The sequence below is a fragment of the Phyllobates terribilis genome, unplaced genomic scaffold (assembly GCF_046119375.1).
Source record: "Phyllobates terribilis strain yellow unplaced genomic scaffold, ASM4611937v1 Scaffold_11__3_contigs__length_659146591, whole genome shotgun sequence".
NCBI lineage: Eukaryota > Metazoa > Chordata > Amphibia > Anura > Dendrobatidae > Phyllobates > Phyllobates terribilis.
This window is the reverse complement of record NW_027362771.1, coordinates 512,250,294-512,270,859: the sequence shown is the minus strand read 5'-3', so window position 1 is coordinate 512,270,859 and position 20,566 is coordinate 512,250,294. Positions and strand designations below refer to the sequence as shown.

At 42.4% G+C, this 20,566-nt stretch overlaps 1 protein-coding gene across 1 annotated transcript in view; it reads left to right on the top strand.

The window, feature by feature from the left end:
- The window catches only part of CDS2 (CDP-diacylglycerol synthase 2), a 77,620-nt gene extending 60,458 nt beyond the window's left edge, over window positions 1-17,162 (top strand). Inside the window, exon 13 of the mRNA XM_073653648.1 lies at window positions 1,576-17,162. Within this exon, the coding sequence (XP_073509749.1) occupies window positions 1,576-1,705 (130 nt within the window). The 3' untranslated portion in view covers window positions 1,706-17,162. The remainder of the gene's footprint in view (window positions 1-1,575) is intronic.
- The last annotated feature ends 3,404 nt before the right edge of the window (window positions 17,163-20,566 follow it).

Here is a 20,566-nt window from a genome sequence, read left to right as displayed (position 1 = left end):
TTGGTAAGAAGTACAAAACTAGACTAGACCAGGGGTGGGGAGCCTTTTTTTTTTTTTGAGGAGGGTTATTTATACCATCATTAAATAAACTCCCCCCTAACTTGATGGCTGGAAATGCTTCTCTTGAGGCATGAGGTTTTAGGTGGTATTGATGATTTTGTTACTCACAACTGCTTTTCCAGGTTTGTGTCAGTCGGTCTGGAGCGCAGATAACACTTTGCAATGATAAGTTTTGTCATGAACGGCTTACTTCAGTGAGTTGTTTTGAACACAGATGTATATTTTACTGCGTGTCTCCTCAAAGAGGGAAATGTATCACTGCTCACAATGTTTATAGAACTAAACATCACGTGGGCGCTGAGGCTGCCGCCTGTGCGTCGCTTGGGCGCTGAGGCTGCCGCCTGTGCGTCGCGTGGGCGCTGAGGCTGCCGCCTGTGCGTCGCGTGGGCGCTGAGGCTGCCGCCTGTGCGTCGCGTGGGCGCTGAGGCTGCCGCCTGTGCGTCGCGTGGGCGCTGAGGCTGCCGCCTGTGCGTCGCGTGGGCGCTGAGGCTGCCGCCTGTGCGTCGCGTGGGCGCTGAGGCTGCCGCCTGTGCGTCGCGTGGGCGCTGAGGCTGCCGCCTGTGCGTCGCGTGGGCGCTGAGGCTGCCGCCTGTGCGTCGCGTGGGCGCTGAGGCTGCCGCCTGTGCGTCGCGTGGGCGCTGAGGCTGCCGCCTGTGCGTCGCGTGGGCACGGAGGCTGCCATCTAACATCGGGACGTGCACTTCTCTGCGTAAAAGTTGCACTTGTGAAATTTGTGTCCGATTTATCTTTTTTGTGTGATATTGGATGAATATGGAGTGGAGGAGTTCGAGTACACTAGAGATTTGGTCTCCAATTACATCACTTTTGAGAAGTGTAGGCCACGAGGTCACACATCAGACCACACCCATTTCCTCGATAAGCCACACCTCTTTGTCTCACTGCACAGATAATGTCACAACAGACCATTTTTTTTATTTTTTGCCTCAAATTGCTCCGGATCTCTGTCTCCATTGAGCCTCATTTATCAAAACGGTCCAAGAGAATGCTTTCCTTGTTGCCAATAGCAACCAATCAAAGCGCAGCTTTCATTTTACCAGAGCTGTTGTACAAATGAAAGCTGTTTTGTGATTGGTTGCTCTGGGCAGCAAACCTTAACATTGTCTAAGTGTACCTCAGTGTGCACAGAGCTTTACCTTGCAAACTACAGCCGGATGGCAGCCCTATCCAACATGGTCTCTTAGGGACAGGGGGAAAAAAAACATCAAAAAGCAAAGCATTGATACAAATAGGGTACAAATCCTGAAATTGACCGATCACTGCTGGACATGGGCTTTACCGACTACTGACTCCCGGAGGCTTCACTACTAGAGATGAGCTAATCAATGCAGAGGACCCTGGTCCAGTGGCCATGTCAGTAGTCGGTGACTGATACAAAGGAGCCCAGCGATCGGCCTCCTACCTGCCGGGGGTCCCGTCGCCTCGTCTAACTCTTTGGTCTGATCTGTTAAATCTTGCTGCTATCCATTTTAGCTAATTTTCCTCTATCTTTTTCAGGGGACCCAACCCGAGTAAGCTGATCCAGCAATTCTTAACTTTGCGTCCCGACCAACAAATTCACATCTTCAACACTCTGAAGTCGCACCTAACGGAGAGGGGCATGCTGGGAAACGGCGAGGGAGTGTAAGAGCGCTGTATGTCCGGTCGGGGCAAAAAAAAACACCTCTAGCTGGCGCATGTGGGTTCACTGTCCAACAGTGCTGTTCCAGCCGTTCCCAGAGAGGACTCATTAACCCCTTTGCTGCCGGAGACAGTTCCAGAAGCCCCTCTATCCCCCCTTTTGTAAACATTAGTGTAATATTATTGGCTGTATTTTATTTTATTTTTTTGCTATTCACAACCTGTTTACATCTGATTTGTAAAGACGATTCCCATTCCTTACCCAGTTTTAGCGACAAGAAGGGTTGCTGGGGCAATGTGGCGTCTCACAAGGCGAGATATTGAGGAAGCTTTTGAAAAGTGGAGAAAAGCGTAGAAAGCTGCTGAAATGTACAGAGAACAGAATAGAATAAACAAAGAGGGGGTTTCGGCATCCGATGACTTTATTTTGCTGCTCTGTATGTGCAGATTTTACTGAATACAATGAGATTCAGTGTTTTTCTTACTCGGTAGTTTAAAGAAAACTTGTCAAAGTTTCTGCGCCTCCCTCACTCCCCCCCCCCCCCCCCCCCAAAAAAAATAATTAACCTCCACTGCCTAATAACTCTGTTTTTACAATTTCCAATAGTTTAATGCACCATATCTTAGTTACTTCTTTCTATTCGAGGAAGTGGAGATGGTGGCGTGATGTTCATGCCTTAGGCCGGTTTCCCGTGTTCAGTATTGATGAGCGCAAGTGCTCGTTACTGGAGTTTGCAGAGGGTGGTTGGGTATGCGCAAGTGATTTGTTCATGTCCCCCCGGCTGCATGTTTCGCGGCTATTAGACTGCCACAAAATATGTGGGGATTGCTGGACAAACGGGAAATCCCGTATGTTTTGTGGCTGTCTAACAGCTGTGAAACATGCAGTCACACTCAAGCACCTGCGATACTCGAGTTATGAGCACTTTCGCTCATCACTAGTGTTAAACATTCATGGCCTGCACTTGGACCCGATATACAGACTGTCCATGGGTCTCCTAACCTAAACTCAGCAGCCTCATTTACGCCGCAACCAGTCTGCAACATGAAAGTCGGACCTGTATAGCCTGCCTTATTCTATCTGCTTTGATTGACATCATTGAACACGGGTAATCTAATCACAAGCACAGCTGTAATCTTGTGCCTGCGCTCTTGTTCTCTGCTTTTGGTGCATGCACAGTACAGAATGTTATTCCCACCTTGGCTGAGCTGCACTGCTATAGGGCAAGTGCACCCAGCTGCACTGCTATAGGGCAAGTGCACCCAGCTGTAATGTGGATGTGCTAGAGGGAGAGCACAATGGTACAAGTGCAAGATTGCGTGTGTTCTGCACATCTGTGATGGCTGCAACTTCCAGTTCCATGTTAGGTTTAATGATCTGAACTATTGCCATCATAGTAATCTCTGATACTGTCGGTTTTGTCCATTAGACCTCCAGTTTGACTGGGAATTGCTGCTGTAACGTGGGTATACATTTTCACCAATATGATTATGAGAAATTTAGATTTAAAACTCCATTATGTTAATTTATTATATTTTTAAGCTTGAAATTATGGTAAAACTGTATCAAGCATCATAGGGAATTGCTATTTTTGCCATTTTCTAACATTTCATTTTAACACCTACAATCTTGCAGTAGTCTATAATCCATAAGTGTTGCATACACATCTGCTAAAAGGTTGCTCTATAATAATGGAGGGGATTGCACTGCTGGGAGCTGGGAAAGATGCGTAAAAGCAGCATGGTGCGTGTAGAAATCAATAAGATAAAGTCATCGTACGGTCAAACGCCTCTTTAAGGAACTAAAGTTTTTTGGGGTTTTTTGCACCAGTTTGTTTAAAACCTCCAGAGACAGGAAGCGGTTGGTCACATTGTATTATTGGTGTTATATCCTCGGCACATGAGCTGTCGTGATGGTCACCGCTCGCACTGCTTTAGCCTCTATGTATATGAGTTTTTATAACTGTTACATCTGGTTTGTTTCATATTATTATTATTTTGTGTCTTTGTTATGAAGGACTAGCAGATAGAATAAGTATTTTTCCCCTTCATCTTGAGATATAACCCCACCCCAGTTCTGCTGTCTCTGGGTGCACATTTGCCCTTATACATGTGGTCAGTGTGCGCTGTGCACAAGGGCTGCTCTCATCTGTTTTCCAAGGACTTCCGTACGTATACATTACTTACTACTTGTACTTCATCCTTCCTGCATTTTTTTTTTTTTTTAAGGTTTTTATTTTAGTTCCTTATTTATTTTTATTGTGACATTATCTAGATGTACCATAGCTTTTAATTGGGGGTAACAAACTGTGATTTAAGCCTTTTTTTTATTTAATGGCGTTGTATAACAGTATAAAAAAGTATGGCTGCTGCTCTTTTTTTCAGGAACAGCGCCACTCTTGTTCATGGACTGGAGCCTGTACTGCTGATCCGCCACATGTAAAGAGAATGTCATCAGAAAAGTACATATCGTATGAATCATATTGTGTATACACATAAGTGTGTGGAATATTTATATAACAAACTATGTATATAAATATGGTTTGTGTGTGTGTATATATTATAATATAATATATTTCCAGAGCTATATACATTACAGTTAGATAAGTCACCTACAGACAGCAGGTTAGCTTTAATTTGCATTCGATATAGTGCCAGCTCCTGTTTAGGAGTAAGTGCTATTCATCTTAAAAGTACCTTGACCTGTTGTAGAACTTATATTTTATTCATTTAAATCCCTCCCCTTTCTGGGCTTGGCAGTCCAGTGGGCGGTCCTATTTGGCGGTTATCTCTGTTTAGACTGTCAATCGCTCGTTAGGACCACTCACTGGACTCCAAAGCCCCCGAATTAGCAGGGATTTAAATGAATAAAGTACAAGTTATACAGGGTCTTTTCCCACAAAACTATAGATTTCTTTGCTCCGCGTCTCCTGCTCCATAACGTGCCACTGACAGGTTGCATGTTTAATGTGAACAGTTCCCTTAAAATAAAATGCCTTCATGCACAAATGGTTTTACATAAAACAATCAACTTTAAAACTTTTTGGTGCATTATGGACCCCTGTGTTAAAGGGAATGTGATGCTTTGTTTAAAGCTCTTTTGTTCCTTTTAATATCACTAATTACTGTACTGTAGTATTGATATTGCCTCTGTTACAGTTTGGACTGCAGTCGCTGATTTTCAGGCCCTGGTGGTCATGAGGGATGTCACATTTGTTTATATACGCATATGTACCTAGATTTCTATGGATCATCCCCCATATCTGTAGAGGGGATGTCAGTAGGCAGGTAGTGCGCCCCCCACACAGCCCCCGATAGTAGCTTAATACTTTCTATGACAGGTCAGGCATAACGTGTTAAGAGTCACCACTGTTACAATTAATCATATTTAATATTCATGTGATATTTATATACTTTTAGTATGTGTGTGTGTGTGTGTGTATATATATATATATATATATATATATATATAATATAATATACTATTGTAGGGCTCATTTCCGTAATGGCTTTCTATTTTGTGCTCTTTAAAATATTCTCCTGGTCCTCAACATTTCTGAAGGTTTCATATATCATGAAAACCTGGTTAACATTAATCAGAGATATAAAGCGGACCTGCCACCACTCGCGTCATGTCTGTTTTAATAAATAATTGTATTTTCTATTAAATAAAATTGCTGCATCATCCTTTCTTATAAATCTGCTTTTGTGACGTTCCTTCTGAAGATTTATAAATAAATTGACAATTTGGTGTTACCATTCTTTTTGTGAAAGGGGTGTGTCCCTAACAAAAGTTCATTTTAATCAGTAGATCTTGTAATAATAATAAGTTCCACAATTGGATGTGTTTTAAATAAAATGTTCCTGAGCTGAGATAATCTTATAAATGTGCCCCTGCTGTGTACTGTGTAATGGCCGTGTCTGACCGTGCAGGAACATGGTCTGATCACACCACAGCTCCTGGGCAGGGGAGGAAGCAAAAGAGTATACAGACATTACAGCACGGGATCACAGCTCCTGGGCAGGGGAGGAAGCAAAAGAGTATACATACATTACATGGGACCACAGCTCCTGGGCAGGGGAGGAAGCAAAAGAGTATACAGACATTACATGGGACCACAGCTCCTGGGCAGGGGAGGAAGCAAAAGAGTATACAGACATTACATGGGACCACAGCTCCTGGGCAGGGGAGGAAGCAAAAGAGTATACAGACATTACATGGGACCACAGCTCCTGGGCAGGGGAGGAAGCAAAAGAGTATACAGACATTACATGGGACCACAGCTCCTGGGCAGGGGAGGAAGCAAAAGAAAGTATACAGACATTACATGGGACCACAGCTCCTGGGCAGGGGAGGAAGCAAAAGAGTATACAGACATTACATGGGACCACAGCTCCTGGGCAGGGGAGGAAGCAAAAGAGTATACAGACATTACATGGGACCACAGCTCCTGGGCAGGGGAGGAAGCAAAAGAGTATACAGACATTACATGGGACCACAGCTCCTGGGCAGGGGAGGAAGCAAAAGAGTATACAGACATTACATGGGACCACAGCTCCTGGGCAGGGGAGGAAGCAAAAGAGTATACAGACAGGACAGCACGGGTTCACAGCTGATTTGTTTCTTTGAAGTAAAACATTGTTTAAAAACAGGCAGAGAAATGTTGCACCTCACAAAAGAATCCGCTGTGCTATCTGTATACTCTTTTGCTCCATCCACCTGCCCAGGAGCTGTGAAATGATCAGACAGTGTTCCGTACACGGTCAGACACAGCACAGGAACATTTTCTTTAAACACATCCAATTGTGGAAATTATTATTATTCCAAGATTTATTGATTAAAATCAAATTTTGTTCATAGGAAAATCCCTTTAAACAACTGTCACTGATTGGAGAATGTCTGAATGCGTAGGAACCCCCCCCCCCCCTTCCCCCTTCTCCACTGGGAACTCAGAGTTAAAATTTATTTGTATATTTCTAGTAAGAATAACTGAGGAACAGCACAAAGAAAAATGATCCCCCAGAAATGTTATATTATGGGAATTAGAAGTGTTTATTATATAGACATGTCCGGAGTGATGACCGATCCTGTACAAGGAGGATAAACCCATCATTGAGATCTTACGGTTGTCGGATCCAGCGCTTGGTTCCCTCTGACACATTGCGATCATGTATGAAAGGGGGTCTTGTAATGTCGCATGCAGCTTGCCCCTGTGGTGATTTTCAATTAGAATACTACAGTAGTTTTAGGCACCATGAAAGCCAAAATTGTCACCTAGATACAGACATCTAATTATGGGAATTTTAATGGACCTGAACAGAAAGTTCCAGTTTATGGAGAACTTGTCTAAAATAAAGAGGAAGTTTTGACTGCATTTCCTGGTTTTACTTTATTTTAATGCAGGACTTTATTATGTATGTATTGGATTCTGTTACTAGTAATGTTAGAGTATTTTATGTGCATTTCATTGTGAAATCTGGATTTATACCTATTATATAAAGTTCAAAAAAAGTGGACATTTTATATTTTGCCTTCGAATGTATTTTGCCAGTCCTCTAAAAAAAAATATATATTTTACTTTGTTACCTAGTTATCCTTATTGTTAATTCACATGATTGTATAGCGGGCCCGGGCCAACGACTAGTCTCTTGACCCAAGCTATCAGCCTCATAAATGCCTGTGATGTTGTTAGTTTGGGTCACAAGATGCATTATTGGGTTGTGACTTGCGGCAGTAATATCGACCAGAAAATACTTAGGGGAGTTCTTCAAAGAATGAGTTAAAATGGCATCCCTGATATAATTCAAGCTGCAGTCTATCCTAGTCGCTTGTCAGTACGGGGTGCAGACTGAAGACATACTGCTCCTAAGACCTGCGTCTCCACTGACCAGGGATGTATCACACATACCTCTGTCAGCAGCCGGGAGCACGGCTGCAATATGTGAAGAAATATATCTATTCTTCACTGAGCACAATGGGGGACATCTCCAGCTTCATCCTCCTCAATGTTTACTTGTTTTCCAGTTGGGCGCAGTCAGTCTGTGCACTGCTACAAAGCTGTCAGACTGACTGAGGAGGAGGATGAAGCTGGAGATCTTATCGCCAAGCACAAGGTGATTTTTTTTACCATATTTCTTCACATATCTCAACCGTGCTCCCGGCTGCTGACTGTGTGAGACAGCTCTTGTCAGTTGACGCACTGGTCTCGGGAGCTGTATATCTTCAGTAAGCAGCGAGTGCTGACACGTGGCTAGGACGGGCTGCAGTTTGAATTATATCAGGGACCCCTTTAATCCATACTATAGTGCTAAGGAGTGGCAGCCTTTTACTACCTCTTTGAGCACGACCTCTTCTAGTCAATTAGTTGATAGGATTGACACATTGATAGTTCTTAGATGACTTGGACACTTACTATTGAGTTATGTATTTCCTGAAAATTATTCACTAGAAATGTGGAATACTCTACCAAATGATTTCCAGTTTTTCTGGAGTTCGTCCTTTTGTTATATTTTGTGTGTTTATATGTATATGTCTACTGAAAGTCCTACTTCTGATCATGGATGGCCACCTGACATTCTCTCCAGCACAAGCGGGTTTCCCAGTTCATTCACTTGCCAGTATTTCAATAGGAGCAGTTGTCTGTTTTGAAAGGACTTTTGAGAAATATGTGGAGAACGTTGATCACAAATTCAGCCATATCATTGATTTCTAAGTCTTAACCCACTAGTGAGCAGCAATATATTTTGTATGGCGATCATTAAGAAGCTTTAACATCTAGATGGTTTACAGAGCCTATCAGTGCCCCCACAATGCAGTCATAGGGGTGCCAAAGGGTTTCCTTCAGGTCTGCAATCTTTCTACTCCTATTAGACCTTGGCCTCCTGGATTATCAGTAGCAAGGGGTGGTCCATCAGCTACATCTAGAGATGCCTCATATGGGGGCACATGCATGAGGCCATATTACAGCCTCTCAAGTTACAAGTATAAGCAATCTCACTTTACCTCCATTTATCTCAGATTTCATACAGGGAAGTAATTAGAAAAATCTCTTGTGCCATGTTCCAATGGTTCCGTATGTACAGAAGTATTCACACCTAGTAGCATATACACTCAAGCTATTAAAATGTCATATATGCTATGATTTTTTTTTTTGGGTTGGGGTGGATGTTTTGCAATGTGGCTTTTGTTTACACTCCCTGACAGAAGTTATGTCGCTTATCCATGTTATGTAAGTAAAAGCTTATAACCTGGCGTTAAATTCATCCATTGGTTTTATAAATTACTCTTTTGAAAGCTGAAACCCTCACAAATTTGGTTTCGGTTAAGAAAATAAATTGGCATCAATGCTGAAATATTGATCATTTAATGAAAACAGAATGGTCAGATTTTGGCAAGACAAAAGTTTTGTCGCCTGGTCATATAATGCACCCAATCCTAGTTTACATCCTCACCAGTGCTCAGTAAATGATCAGTTAATTAGTGGGTGTGTATAAAAAGAAACCCAGCACCCCAGACCTTCACTTGAACTGCAACTTGAGCTCTGACAACATGTCAAATATCCACCCTACGACCAAAGCCTTGATTATCAAGAGGCTGAAGACCAGATCCACTGCAGAGGTGGCTGGCACCTTTAATGTGTCTCAGCGTCAAGTACAAAGAATTTAAAAAAAAAAGATTCAAAGAGACTGGATATGTTTTTGACAAGCCCAGGTCCAGCAGACCCCCCAAGGCAACTGCTCAGCTTTCAAAAGAGTAATTTATAAAACCAATGGATGAATTTAACATCAGGTTATAAGCTTTTATTTACAGAACATGGATAAGCGACATAACTTCTATCAGAGAGTGTATAATGAGTGTCATATATGGTCAATACCAGTGGTGTCCCCTTAGACCTATATGGGATCCGTCATGATTCCCCGGTGGTGTCCGTCGGTGTAATGGGAAGTATAATGCTGCATATTGTGCCATTACTCCTGTCATATCTGACGGCATTAGTGAATGAGGCGAATGTGAACATAGCCGTTTTTGGCAAATTATTGATTAGCGCTATATACAGCACAACCTGCGATAATCCAGGTAATGCCTTACGATCACTTGAGTTTTTGTTGCAGTGGTTTCTATTTAGACATGTATCATTTTACATTATTCATCCTACAAAGACATTTTTTGTGAAATACCTAAACAGAGGTGAAGCTGGTATGACTTTACTCAGATTTCTTGTACTGTATATGTAATACCACTATGGTATATACTGTAGGAGATCCACTATGTTGTTTTTCAGGTTTTGTTATGGTTTTTCCTGGATTACTTACTTTCTTTTATGTGCTCATTACATTTCAGTCTATTTTCCTTGTATTTCCTTATATTTGTCCGGATTGGGTTTATTCGGCTTCAGTTTACATGGCGGAAAGTAAAATACGCAGTCGCTATAGGATTTGTCCTGTACAGTTATGTCTACACCTCTGTTATACAGTGGAGGTGGTTATTGCTACAGCAGGCAGTTGTACATCTAGGATGTCTCCTAGGATGACCAAATAGCATATATTCTGCCATTGTGGAAGACATGGACAAAAGTATTGGGCGTTTCTAGTTCACTGGCATGTAAAGGTTCCATGTTGGCACAGGCTGGTAATTAAGTGCAAAATTAAAGGAGATATCTAGCAGGGCTGTGGCGTCGGTAAGCCACAGTTGCGACTCCGACTCCTGGATTTTAGCAGGTTCCGACTCTGGCTCCGACTCCTTCATAAATGGCCAATTCGTAACAATAAATTTACTGTTGTAAAATATTAACATCGTGCTTATTCAGTTTCTCACCATCATATAAGTAATCAGACCACTTAGAGCAAAAACTATATTTATTAGAATACAATTAGAATATAGCAAATAACTTTTATAAACTTTTCTAAACTCTTGTAAGTAAATATGCAATAAACACTGTTATGCAGTTAATAAGAAGAAATCTATAAATTTGTCCTCAGAAAAAGTATTGCCTCTGTCAGATCCTCCTTCATGGATGCCCTCAAATCTGATCTAATTATTTTGAGAGCAGAGAACAACCTCTCTACACTAACTTGGGTTGGTGGCAAAGCAGTAACCACTCGGGCAACATCTCTGACAATGTCAGGATACAGAGGAATCGCTTTTTGCACTGTTATTTTTGATGAATGGTCAAATTTCTCAATTTCTTTTAGTGCACATGAAAAATTCTGCTGAAATGTACTGGCTGTGTTCTTTGATGGGGATGACTCTTCTTCTATGCGGGAACGCTTTGCACGGTCCTTGTGATCCAAATATTTTTCGTAATTAAATTCTTCATCAGTTGATGATGAGGGTGAAGATGTGGCAGGACGACCAAATTCTTCTTGTTCCTCCTGACTGTCCTGCAACCCTTTCATCCTTACTGCTATTTCAAACAGAGCTTCTTTTCCTTTAGTTAGCTGTTGATCATCTAGAAGAATCCGATGCATTGGGTCTACATAAACAGCTGCCAAAAGAATGTTATTTTGCAATAGTAGCTCCTCTCTCCTTTCATTGATGTAGCAATGCCACTTGCAATTAACCCTCCTCTTTGGGACAGGCGAAACATCAGGTTCTTCCACTCCTTTAAGAAAATACCTGGAGTTAAGTCCTCTGCTTGTAATTTTTTTAGTCACTGTAAATGGGTGCTCTAGCAATTGTTCCAGCTCAGTCACCTGATTCCACTGACTTTCATTTAGCGTCAGTTGAGGGTTATCCATGTCTACCAGAGAGGTTTTCAGTTCAACCAAGCACTGAATCATTAAGTAAGTACTGCCCCATCGTGTGGCTTGATCAATAATTGCCCGTTTTCCAGCACGTCTCTTCAAAATTGAGTCAACTTTAGGGATTCTGGCAACAGTAGCCAATTTTCTCACCTTTCCAATCAGTGCAGCAGCATGTCCTTCTTGCAGACTGTCTCTTATAGCCAGCTGTAGCGTATGCACAACACAGCGCATGTGATGAATGAAAGAACGTATTGACACAGTTTCAACAGGATCATCTAAACTATCATGTTGCTGTTCATCTGAAGCAACTTCAGTTTGCTCCTCAGTTACAATACTGTGTTCCTCTATTTCAAACATTTCTGTGTCTGTGGACCCAGAATGTTCTTCTAGCTGCTGGTCACCATCATTACTCTCATTCATTAGCTTAATAGTACTTATATTTGAAGCATTGTCAGTTACGACAGAAAGAACTTGCTCTTTTTTAAGTCTTGCAGAACCTTTTCCACCAAGACCTGGAGAAACTCACTGGTGTGATGAGCTTTGGTGTCTTTTACTGCCAATGTCTTGGTAACTATTTCATTTTTGTCACAAACAAATCGGACATTGATGGCAAAATAGTTCACTCTGTGACGTGTGCAGGCATCCATTTTAAGAAACAGAAAGCGTCCCTTGAGAGTTTTTTTAAGTTCTTCCTTTTGTTTAAAAGCTTCTTCGATTACTAATTTTCTAATACTCTCTCTCTCCAGAGAAACACCAAGCTTGCGGGCCATTTCCCCATTCAGACACCTAAAAGCTGGTCGTGAAAATAATAAAATAGGCACACTATCCTTTACAACAAGCTCTATGATCTGTTTTTTAAATGTATCTACTGTCATTATCACAGTAACTTTGTCACTGACAAAATATCTTGCAACTGATGGCTGCAAAGTTCTCTGCTCCTTTGTTTGGCTGGAAGAGCTGGGAACTGGTTCATTGGTTTGGATGCAGTCTTTCTCATCCATTGCTTTCAGTACTTCTGGATGAAAGCGCTGTAAATGTCTCTTTAGATTAGAAGCTCTGGTAGGAGCATTTTTTATCTTTGCCTGAATATGCACTGATCTTGGCTTCACAGCATTTGTTTTCGTCTGGATCATTTGTCATACACTGACAGACATAATGTTTTCTATCTTGAGTGATGGTGAAATGTTCAAATACAGCTGATTTAATGTGACGCTTCTTTGACATTCTCAGGTTTTTAATTCTGCATTCACAGTGCTTATCACTGTTGTTCATAGTTTGATAGAACATATATATTTGAGTAACATTTATAAAATTCATATGAAAGTTCAATTATGAAATATTAATGCATTTTTTTTTAAAGCTGGAGTCGGTACATTTCTACCGACCCCAACCAAAACTAACTCCGACTCCACGACTCCGACTCCAACTCCACAGCCCTGATATCTAGAGCCTTTCCCTTCTGCATTGGGAGGTGGAAGGCTCTGGCGATGTCGTGTTAGCCTTTTGTCGGATATCATGCACGTGTCCAATTCTAATTGGAATAAGTGCATTAACTCTGCCAAGGATGCATGAGCCTTGGAAAGAGGCCAGTGGACTCAATTTCTGTACCACCTCTCGCCTCCCGATGCAGAAGAGGTGCTGGAAGGGTGTGTTGTCACGTAGCAGATAAAATGTATATTAGCTAATACTATCTATTGTGCGTATAGATGTCACAGAGCTGATACTACTCATAATTACAATACCATAATGCGTAGTTTGGCCTTCCACGGCGGGACGACCTGTAGATCTACTGCATTATCTTAGAGTTGTCACATTTCACAGGCAATGGCAGCTGAAGAGGATTATGAGGGGGATAATAAGTAATTATAAAAGGGCTCAGAGTAGTTAAAGTAAAATAATTAGCACAGGCACTCAATGATCTCTAGCGGATGTTCTAATATCCACCAAGTCCCTTTTGGTCTCTGCTTTTTGGTTTCTCTCGACATACCGAAATGCCCGCTCTTCCTACCCCTGGCCACTGCAGTGACCGTCCTCAATCCTTGATTGAGCTGAATTTTCCAATGTGTCTAGGTGGAATCTGGAAGACGAGACCGTAGAGGACCTTGTTATTGTTAGGAGAGGAGCTGAAGGTGATCAGTGAGGATGAGTATTTCTTACTCTTATCAGTCTAAGCCCTTTAAAAGGCACTTTTAACTTAACCATGGATCTTGGATGGCTTTCAGACGTCTGCTATTGCCAAGATTTCCACAAAAACATTTATTTTATATCAGTACGTAATGGCTTAAAACGTGAAGGATAAGTGGCTGTTGGACCGTCTGGCATCACTCATCACCAGGGCGTTTGAACAGGTTGCATTTCAGCAATTGGATCCTTATTTGACTCTACTGTAAATGTCAGAGTTGATGGAGAATTTGCATCCCACCAACAATGGGATCACAAAAAAATGTGATACAGCCAGCAGGTAAAGTGTGCTTGTCGAGTAATGTAAAATCTTTGTCTTGAGGCAATTGGGCAGGACATGGGGGTCTACTGATGACTGAGGTGATTGGGCAGGACATGGGGGTCTACTGAAGACTGAGGTGATTGGGCAGGACATGGGGGTCTACTGAAGACTGAGGTGATTGGGCAGGACATGGGGGGTCTACTGAAGACTGAGGTGATTGGGCAGGACATGGGGGTCTACTGAAGACTGAGGTGATTGGGCAGGACATGGGGGTCTACTGAAGACTGAGGTGATTGGGCAGGACATGGGGGTCTACTGAAGACTGAGGTGATTGGGCAGGACATGGGGGTCTACTGAAGACTGAGGTGATTGGGCAGGACATGGGGGTCTACTGAAGACTGAGGTGATTGGGCAGGACATGGGGGTTTACTGAAGACTGAGGTGATTGGGCAGGACATGGGGGTCTACTGAAGACTGAGGTGATTGGGCAGGACATGGGGGTCTACTGAAGACTGAGGTGATTGGGCAGGACATGGGGGTCTACTGAAGATTAAGTGCCCCCCTTACAGGCTTGCCAGGTCTTGCACTCTACATATACAGATTAGTTGTTGCTGTGAATATGTTGTTCTTATGTCTGGAGAACGTTGGCTTCACATTCATGTCAGATGGTCGTTCTTCTACCTTCACATGTTTATTGTCCTATCAATCGCTGATTAGTTATTCCATTACTACTGCGAATAGAGGCTACATAACAGTATTTTATGATGACCAGGCCTTATAGTTTTGCTGCTGTGTTGGTATTTTTTGTCCAGGTGCAGGGAACATATTTATTTTTGGTGTGTATGCTCTAAACTTTATATGTCACTGGAGAATTTTAACTTTGCAAGTAACTTAAAGAGGTTGTCCACTATTATACATGATGCCTCCATTGATTTAAACAGTGGAAAGAAGTGTTTTTGTAATTGCCTTCCATTGTCATTGTTGCCTGTGAGCGGCGCTATCGCTGACCGCTCACAGGCATCATGTGACCCGGCTGCAGCCTCATCTGACATCCGCTGATGTCACGTCAAGTTCAGCCAGTTGTGACCTAGTGACGCGCGTCCCCCCTGATTGATGGGCTGTGGGTGGTGTTTCACCGCATGTCACAGCCCAGCATCCAGCGTGCACTTTCCCTCTCCTCTGCTTTCATTGTAAAGAAATGCTTGGCCTTCAATAAATAAAAACAAGTTTATTTCTATATGTTGCTGTAAAAGAGTGAGCATCCTGTGGTGTGAAAGAGAGGATAGCTATAATCCGGCATGTCCTATATTGGCCAGTCTGCAGGGTATTATGTGTTCCTACTTTGCTTGGCCCATCTTTGGTTGGATGTCATTTTCACTAATTGCATGGAGCACGCGTTATGTTTCCGCCCCTGCTCAGCACCTACTAGATCTGTCCTACTCACAAATTCCCCTTTAAAACTGAATTTTGAGAATAGTGATATATGTACAAAAAGATGTATGGAGGGTTGTACGGTCTGTCAAATACTGTCCCATAAATGTTTATATATATTTATTGCATTTACTATATGTGTTTTTTATTTAAATAACTTGTTTTTTTGTTTTTGTTTTTTAAGATTCAACCAATCCTGAAACTAAGCAGAAAGCACATACTGATCAATTGTCTAATTTGATATTTTTCTTTATTCTAATTGCTGTGGGGCCGGATCGCCGGCCAAGAGATCTTGTGTTACCATGCAGAGATCTATATTACTATTGGCCAAAGTGTTGAAGTAGATGCTGTATATACCTGCTTTATACTGCAGCTTCAGCTTGTGTGTTGCTGGTACCTAAAAGGCACTAATATAGTCCTTTGTATATTTGACAGCGCATATAAAAAAATTTAATAAAGGAGTCTCGGGGACGTATGGTTGGTTTCAAAAGCTGTAGTGGCCAGTAGGCTCTATGGTAGTGTGGTGTAAATGGAGCCTGACATTGGTACAGTGCTATTACATCTGAAGAAGCAACCATTAGAAGGTCAGAAGAAGTGATCTCCACCCACCTGACTCGTTGGAATCGGGGAGAGACTTTTTCAAAAGTTTAAAGGGGTTTTTTGGGCGGAAAAATCTTCAGTCACTTCGTGTGACCACAGACTGCTGAACCGTGACTATGTGCAATGTGCCCTGTCAAGGTTCTTCTGCATTTGCAGGACGAGTGGGCAGTCACGTGGCTGCATGTGTGCGATCTGGATAACTGTTGTCAGGTGCTGCTTCTTTCAATATAAGGCTTTAGTCACACATCTGGTCTTGGCACACAAATATTTGCCAAAAAATACTGGAGTGTCTCCAAAACAGAGAACAGCTGTCAATCTTTCAATTATAGTTTTTCTCTGTAAGTTCCACTCCTGGTTTTGGTAAAGAAACACTGATTCAAAATACTGAAATACTGACCAAATATTGATGTATGAATAAGCCCTAACATTGACCGCAGATTTCTCTCTTCAGCCCAGAAAACCCATTTAATCACGAGTGATCTAAAAGATCACTTAAAGAAGTTGACAAACCATAACTTCTCAGAGTCTGATCCCTGGGGATCCGATGGTTGGAACTCCTACCATTCCCACGAACACAAGTCTAAAGTCCTTGAGTGTTGAGAAAAACCCAGCTGGGTAGGGTACTTCTTCTTACCTCTTGTTTGGTGCTCCCTGGGCCATTTATTGGAGCAATTGCACTCACAAGCTTAACTTTCTAAGAAGTAGAGATGGCCAGATTTTATGTGATCCTTTTTAAAAATCTATAAAATATGTGACTAAATTTGACACCGCACGTTACAGCTATCTGGTTGAGTCATGCGTCCAAGGGAGTTCTGAGTACAACCCATTGATGATCCCATCATGTGTATATATTGTGGTTTAGCAGTTGGATGGAAGAATTGGACAACTTGAGGGGTCAGCTGTTGGGGGTGGTCTACAATTTCCTGTAAGTCACATTATGAGGGAATCCACATAAAGTTCTTTGGCCAGCAGAGTCCGAGTATCTTTCTCTGTAAAAAGAGCAGAGCTGACCTTAGCATTGATGCTAAACATACAGGGAACAGCCTGTAGGACACAATTAGAAGCATATTCTAGACTTGTATTGTCTTGCAGTGCCGGCCTCTTTCCGTGAAGCCTCCTTGTGTTTAGCAATACGAGGTGTTTCTTCTCTGAACTGAATGTTCCCATGTGAATATAATGTATGTTTATTCTATTTATATACTTATGCAACTGAAAAAATAAAAAATAAATGTCTACAACAAAAGTATTTTGTAGCCAATAAGTTTATTTTATTTTTTTCTTTTCTTTTCTACCCTGGGTTCCCGATGATATGGAATATTTTGATATGTTCCTGATGAGAATGCAAAATGTTTCAGATGACACAATGATGTAGTCGTAGTAGTAGTCTGTAACTATCCAAATAGCTGAGCATTTATCCAGCACATTACTTTAAAGATAATGGGGCAATTATTCAGTGTTTTCGCCAGAAAACTTTGAAAAGTTGCAATTTTTTTTTTACATGTACAACTTTTGGCATTTTTATGCCAGTTTGAAGCAACTCTGCCAAAATGGGTGGAGCTGGGGAAGAGATGGAGTGTAGCTACGTCCACCCATCAAATTCACCCTAAGTGCTAGCATTTTCTACGCCAGAAATGTTACTCCAGTCACAGATGAGACGCATACAATTGAGAAGATGCAGCGAATTAAAGACCTTTTCATCAAAATTTTCATGTTGAACTGAATTCCCAATGTAATCGTGGCTGCAGAGCTAAATACAACTTTTTTTTATATAATTTGCCTTGCCATTATGGAGATTTTTAGCAATCAAAATATTTGGCACCTAATAAGTTAAGTCCAAGTGGGTGTTATTAGATAGTTTTCACTGGAGGCGTGTACTTCTTCCTGTATGATGCCGACCAATCATAAGCAAGCGGCAACCCACAGGTGAAAGAACGCGCCCCCACCATAGCTTAGAGCAGGATTCTCAGTGTTTGAGATGTAATTACACTTGTCTGATGTGCTCAATGCTCTGCAGCGAGATCAGACTGTCTGTTATTATATCTCACGCAGAAGCAGCCTGTTCTGGGCCTCTCCTGTGTGAGATGTAATTACAAACTGATCTCTCTGCAAAGCGATTACAAATTGCTTGAGCACAACAGACGTGTGCAGAGCTGATGAAAAGGTTTGTAATGTGACCCAGCTAAATTTTGCTGTGCTGCCCCACCTCCACACAGGGATCTTATCTGAAAGAAAGCACAGATGACTAATACCTACAGTAATTATGTGGGAGGTTAGACCAGAAGATCAGGGCTGTATCATTACATCTCACACTGAGAAACCTGCTGTAACCTAGTGTAGGTATATGTTCTTGCTGTATTGATGCCTGCCTTGGGATTCTTCAGAATCATTCAGAGGAATCAAGTACATGCCGCATTGACAACTATCTGATAACACCCACTTTGACTTAAAGGGAATCTGTGAGCGCCATGATGTAGAGGCAGAGACCCGGTTTCCAGCAATATGTCACTTACTTGGTAGTGTTTTGCAGTTTCAATACAATCAGTGTTTTATCAGCAGGAGATTATCACTATAGGACAAGCTACCTCGTGACTCATTTAACCCCGCCCACACAACTGATTGGCATCTTCCTGTGTACACTTTATATTGACAAAGCTGCTAATTAATGGTGTGGGTGGGGTTATACGGGGCTCCACATTTTGAGCACTGCTAAACTTCTGAGCGCCCAGTAAACGAAGTGATAAATTGCTGGAATTAGAGTCTCTGGCCCTACATCATGCTGCTGTCAGATTACAGGGCAAAAACTTGGTGACAGATTCCCTTTAACAATAGTTAAGTCATTAGGTGGCAAATACTGTATTTTTCAGACTATAAGACGCACTTTTTTCCTCCAAAATTTTGGAGGAAAGTAGGGGGTGCGTCTTATAGTCCGATATACATAAATACTGTGGGTGGTGGGGGAAGCGACTGCGGCGGACAGGAGGCAGCAGCTGCCTGCTGCAGCCTACACTGTGCCCACTACTAAAGAAAGTGAATGTTCACTGCTCCCCACGCCCATGGCGCTGCACAGAAAAAAAATAAACTCCTATGGGTGTGGTAAATATTCACGGCCTTTAATAGCGGGCACGCTGACAGCCGAGCGCAGCAGCAGCCGCGCTGCAGCTACAGTGTGCGTCCTATTAGGGAGAATGAATGGTCACTGCACCTCACGCACACAGTCCCGGCGTAGGGAGCAGTGACTATTCCGGCACAGAGCGTGACACAGCACTGGAGGAGAGAGGAAGTCAGTATAATATATATATTTTTTTCTGTGCAGTGTGACGGGGATGAGGGGAGGGCCATACATACCGGAATGAGGGGGGGGCATACATACCGGGAAGAGGGATTAAGGTGCCATATATACCAGGATGGGTATGAGTGGGGGGCCATACATACCAGGTTGAGGGGGGCCATGCATACCAGGATGGGGGATATTACCCCTATAACAGTGTCAGCAGCAGACCCTATCCCCCTTAACAGTGCATCATGACCACATTTTTTGCTTTAATTTTTTTTTTTTTTTTTCCTCCTCTAAAACCTAGGTGCGTCTTATGGTCCGAAAAATACAGTGCTTTGAATGCTAATATCTGCACAACAGAGAAGTTAAAGAAAGAAACAACTTACCAAAACATTTTATTCTGCTCTGCAGCCGGTGGTACATTGCATGTCCAGTTCCAAAAATGTAGTGAAAGGCCGTCTTTAAAATGCGTCAGATTTTTCACAGCTGCACTAGTTTAATAAATTTATAGGCCCTGATTCATCATGACCAGCGTTATTCACTTGATGAGGAGGCAGAGTCTCCTCATTCATTAAGAAGCCTGTGCCTGTTAATGAATTAGATATGTCTGAAAAGTGGTGCGCCCCTTCATGCACCTCACCACAAATCGCACTCTAGTTGGGGACTGAAGTAAGATTTCTGGCATAAGGTGCACCGCAGCTCTTCATGAATTAGACAAGCTGCATAGTCATAGTCCCTCTCTGCCAAAACTGGCATAAAAACACCATATGTTGCTTTTAGACTTTTCAAAGCGATTTATGCATAATTCCTTTTGATGAATGGCCACCATAGTCTATAAAGACTATCTAGTCTAGGTTTACTCCATGTTGGCTTACTTTGGCCAATTAGTGACCCTGAAAGCTGATACATGCTGCCCGATCCACGGGCAGTATGTTTGACACTGAAATGCTGTGGCGTTGGAGAAAAACATGCTTTAATAGCCGCCTAGACCGAACTGCATGGAAGACTAGTCAGACAGGTGGGTCCCTGGTGGCTTCCCCCGTCTGTTGTCCTTGAATGACAGATCTCTGCCTATGTGCACGTATAGGGAGAGACCTGTCAATCCAGGGCAGCAGGCGGGAAGAACTTCTGGTGTCCCGCCAATCCGACTAATCTACAGCACAGTTTGGTCCCCGGCAGCTTTTAAAGATTTCTTAAATGCCACAGTATTTCAGAGTCAAACATACCTCGCTGAGAGCATACAGCCAGTGCCTGATACATGCTCCCCGTGGATTGGGAAGCATGTCTTACCGGTCAGGTTCACTTTCAGTCACAACAAATTGTGGTGCAATTTTGGGGCACCGTATAGACCACTTTCTATTTCCTGTCCACTTAGC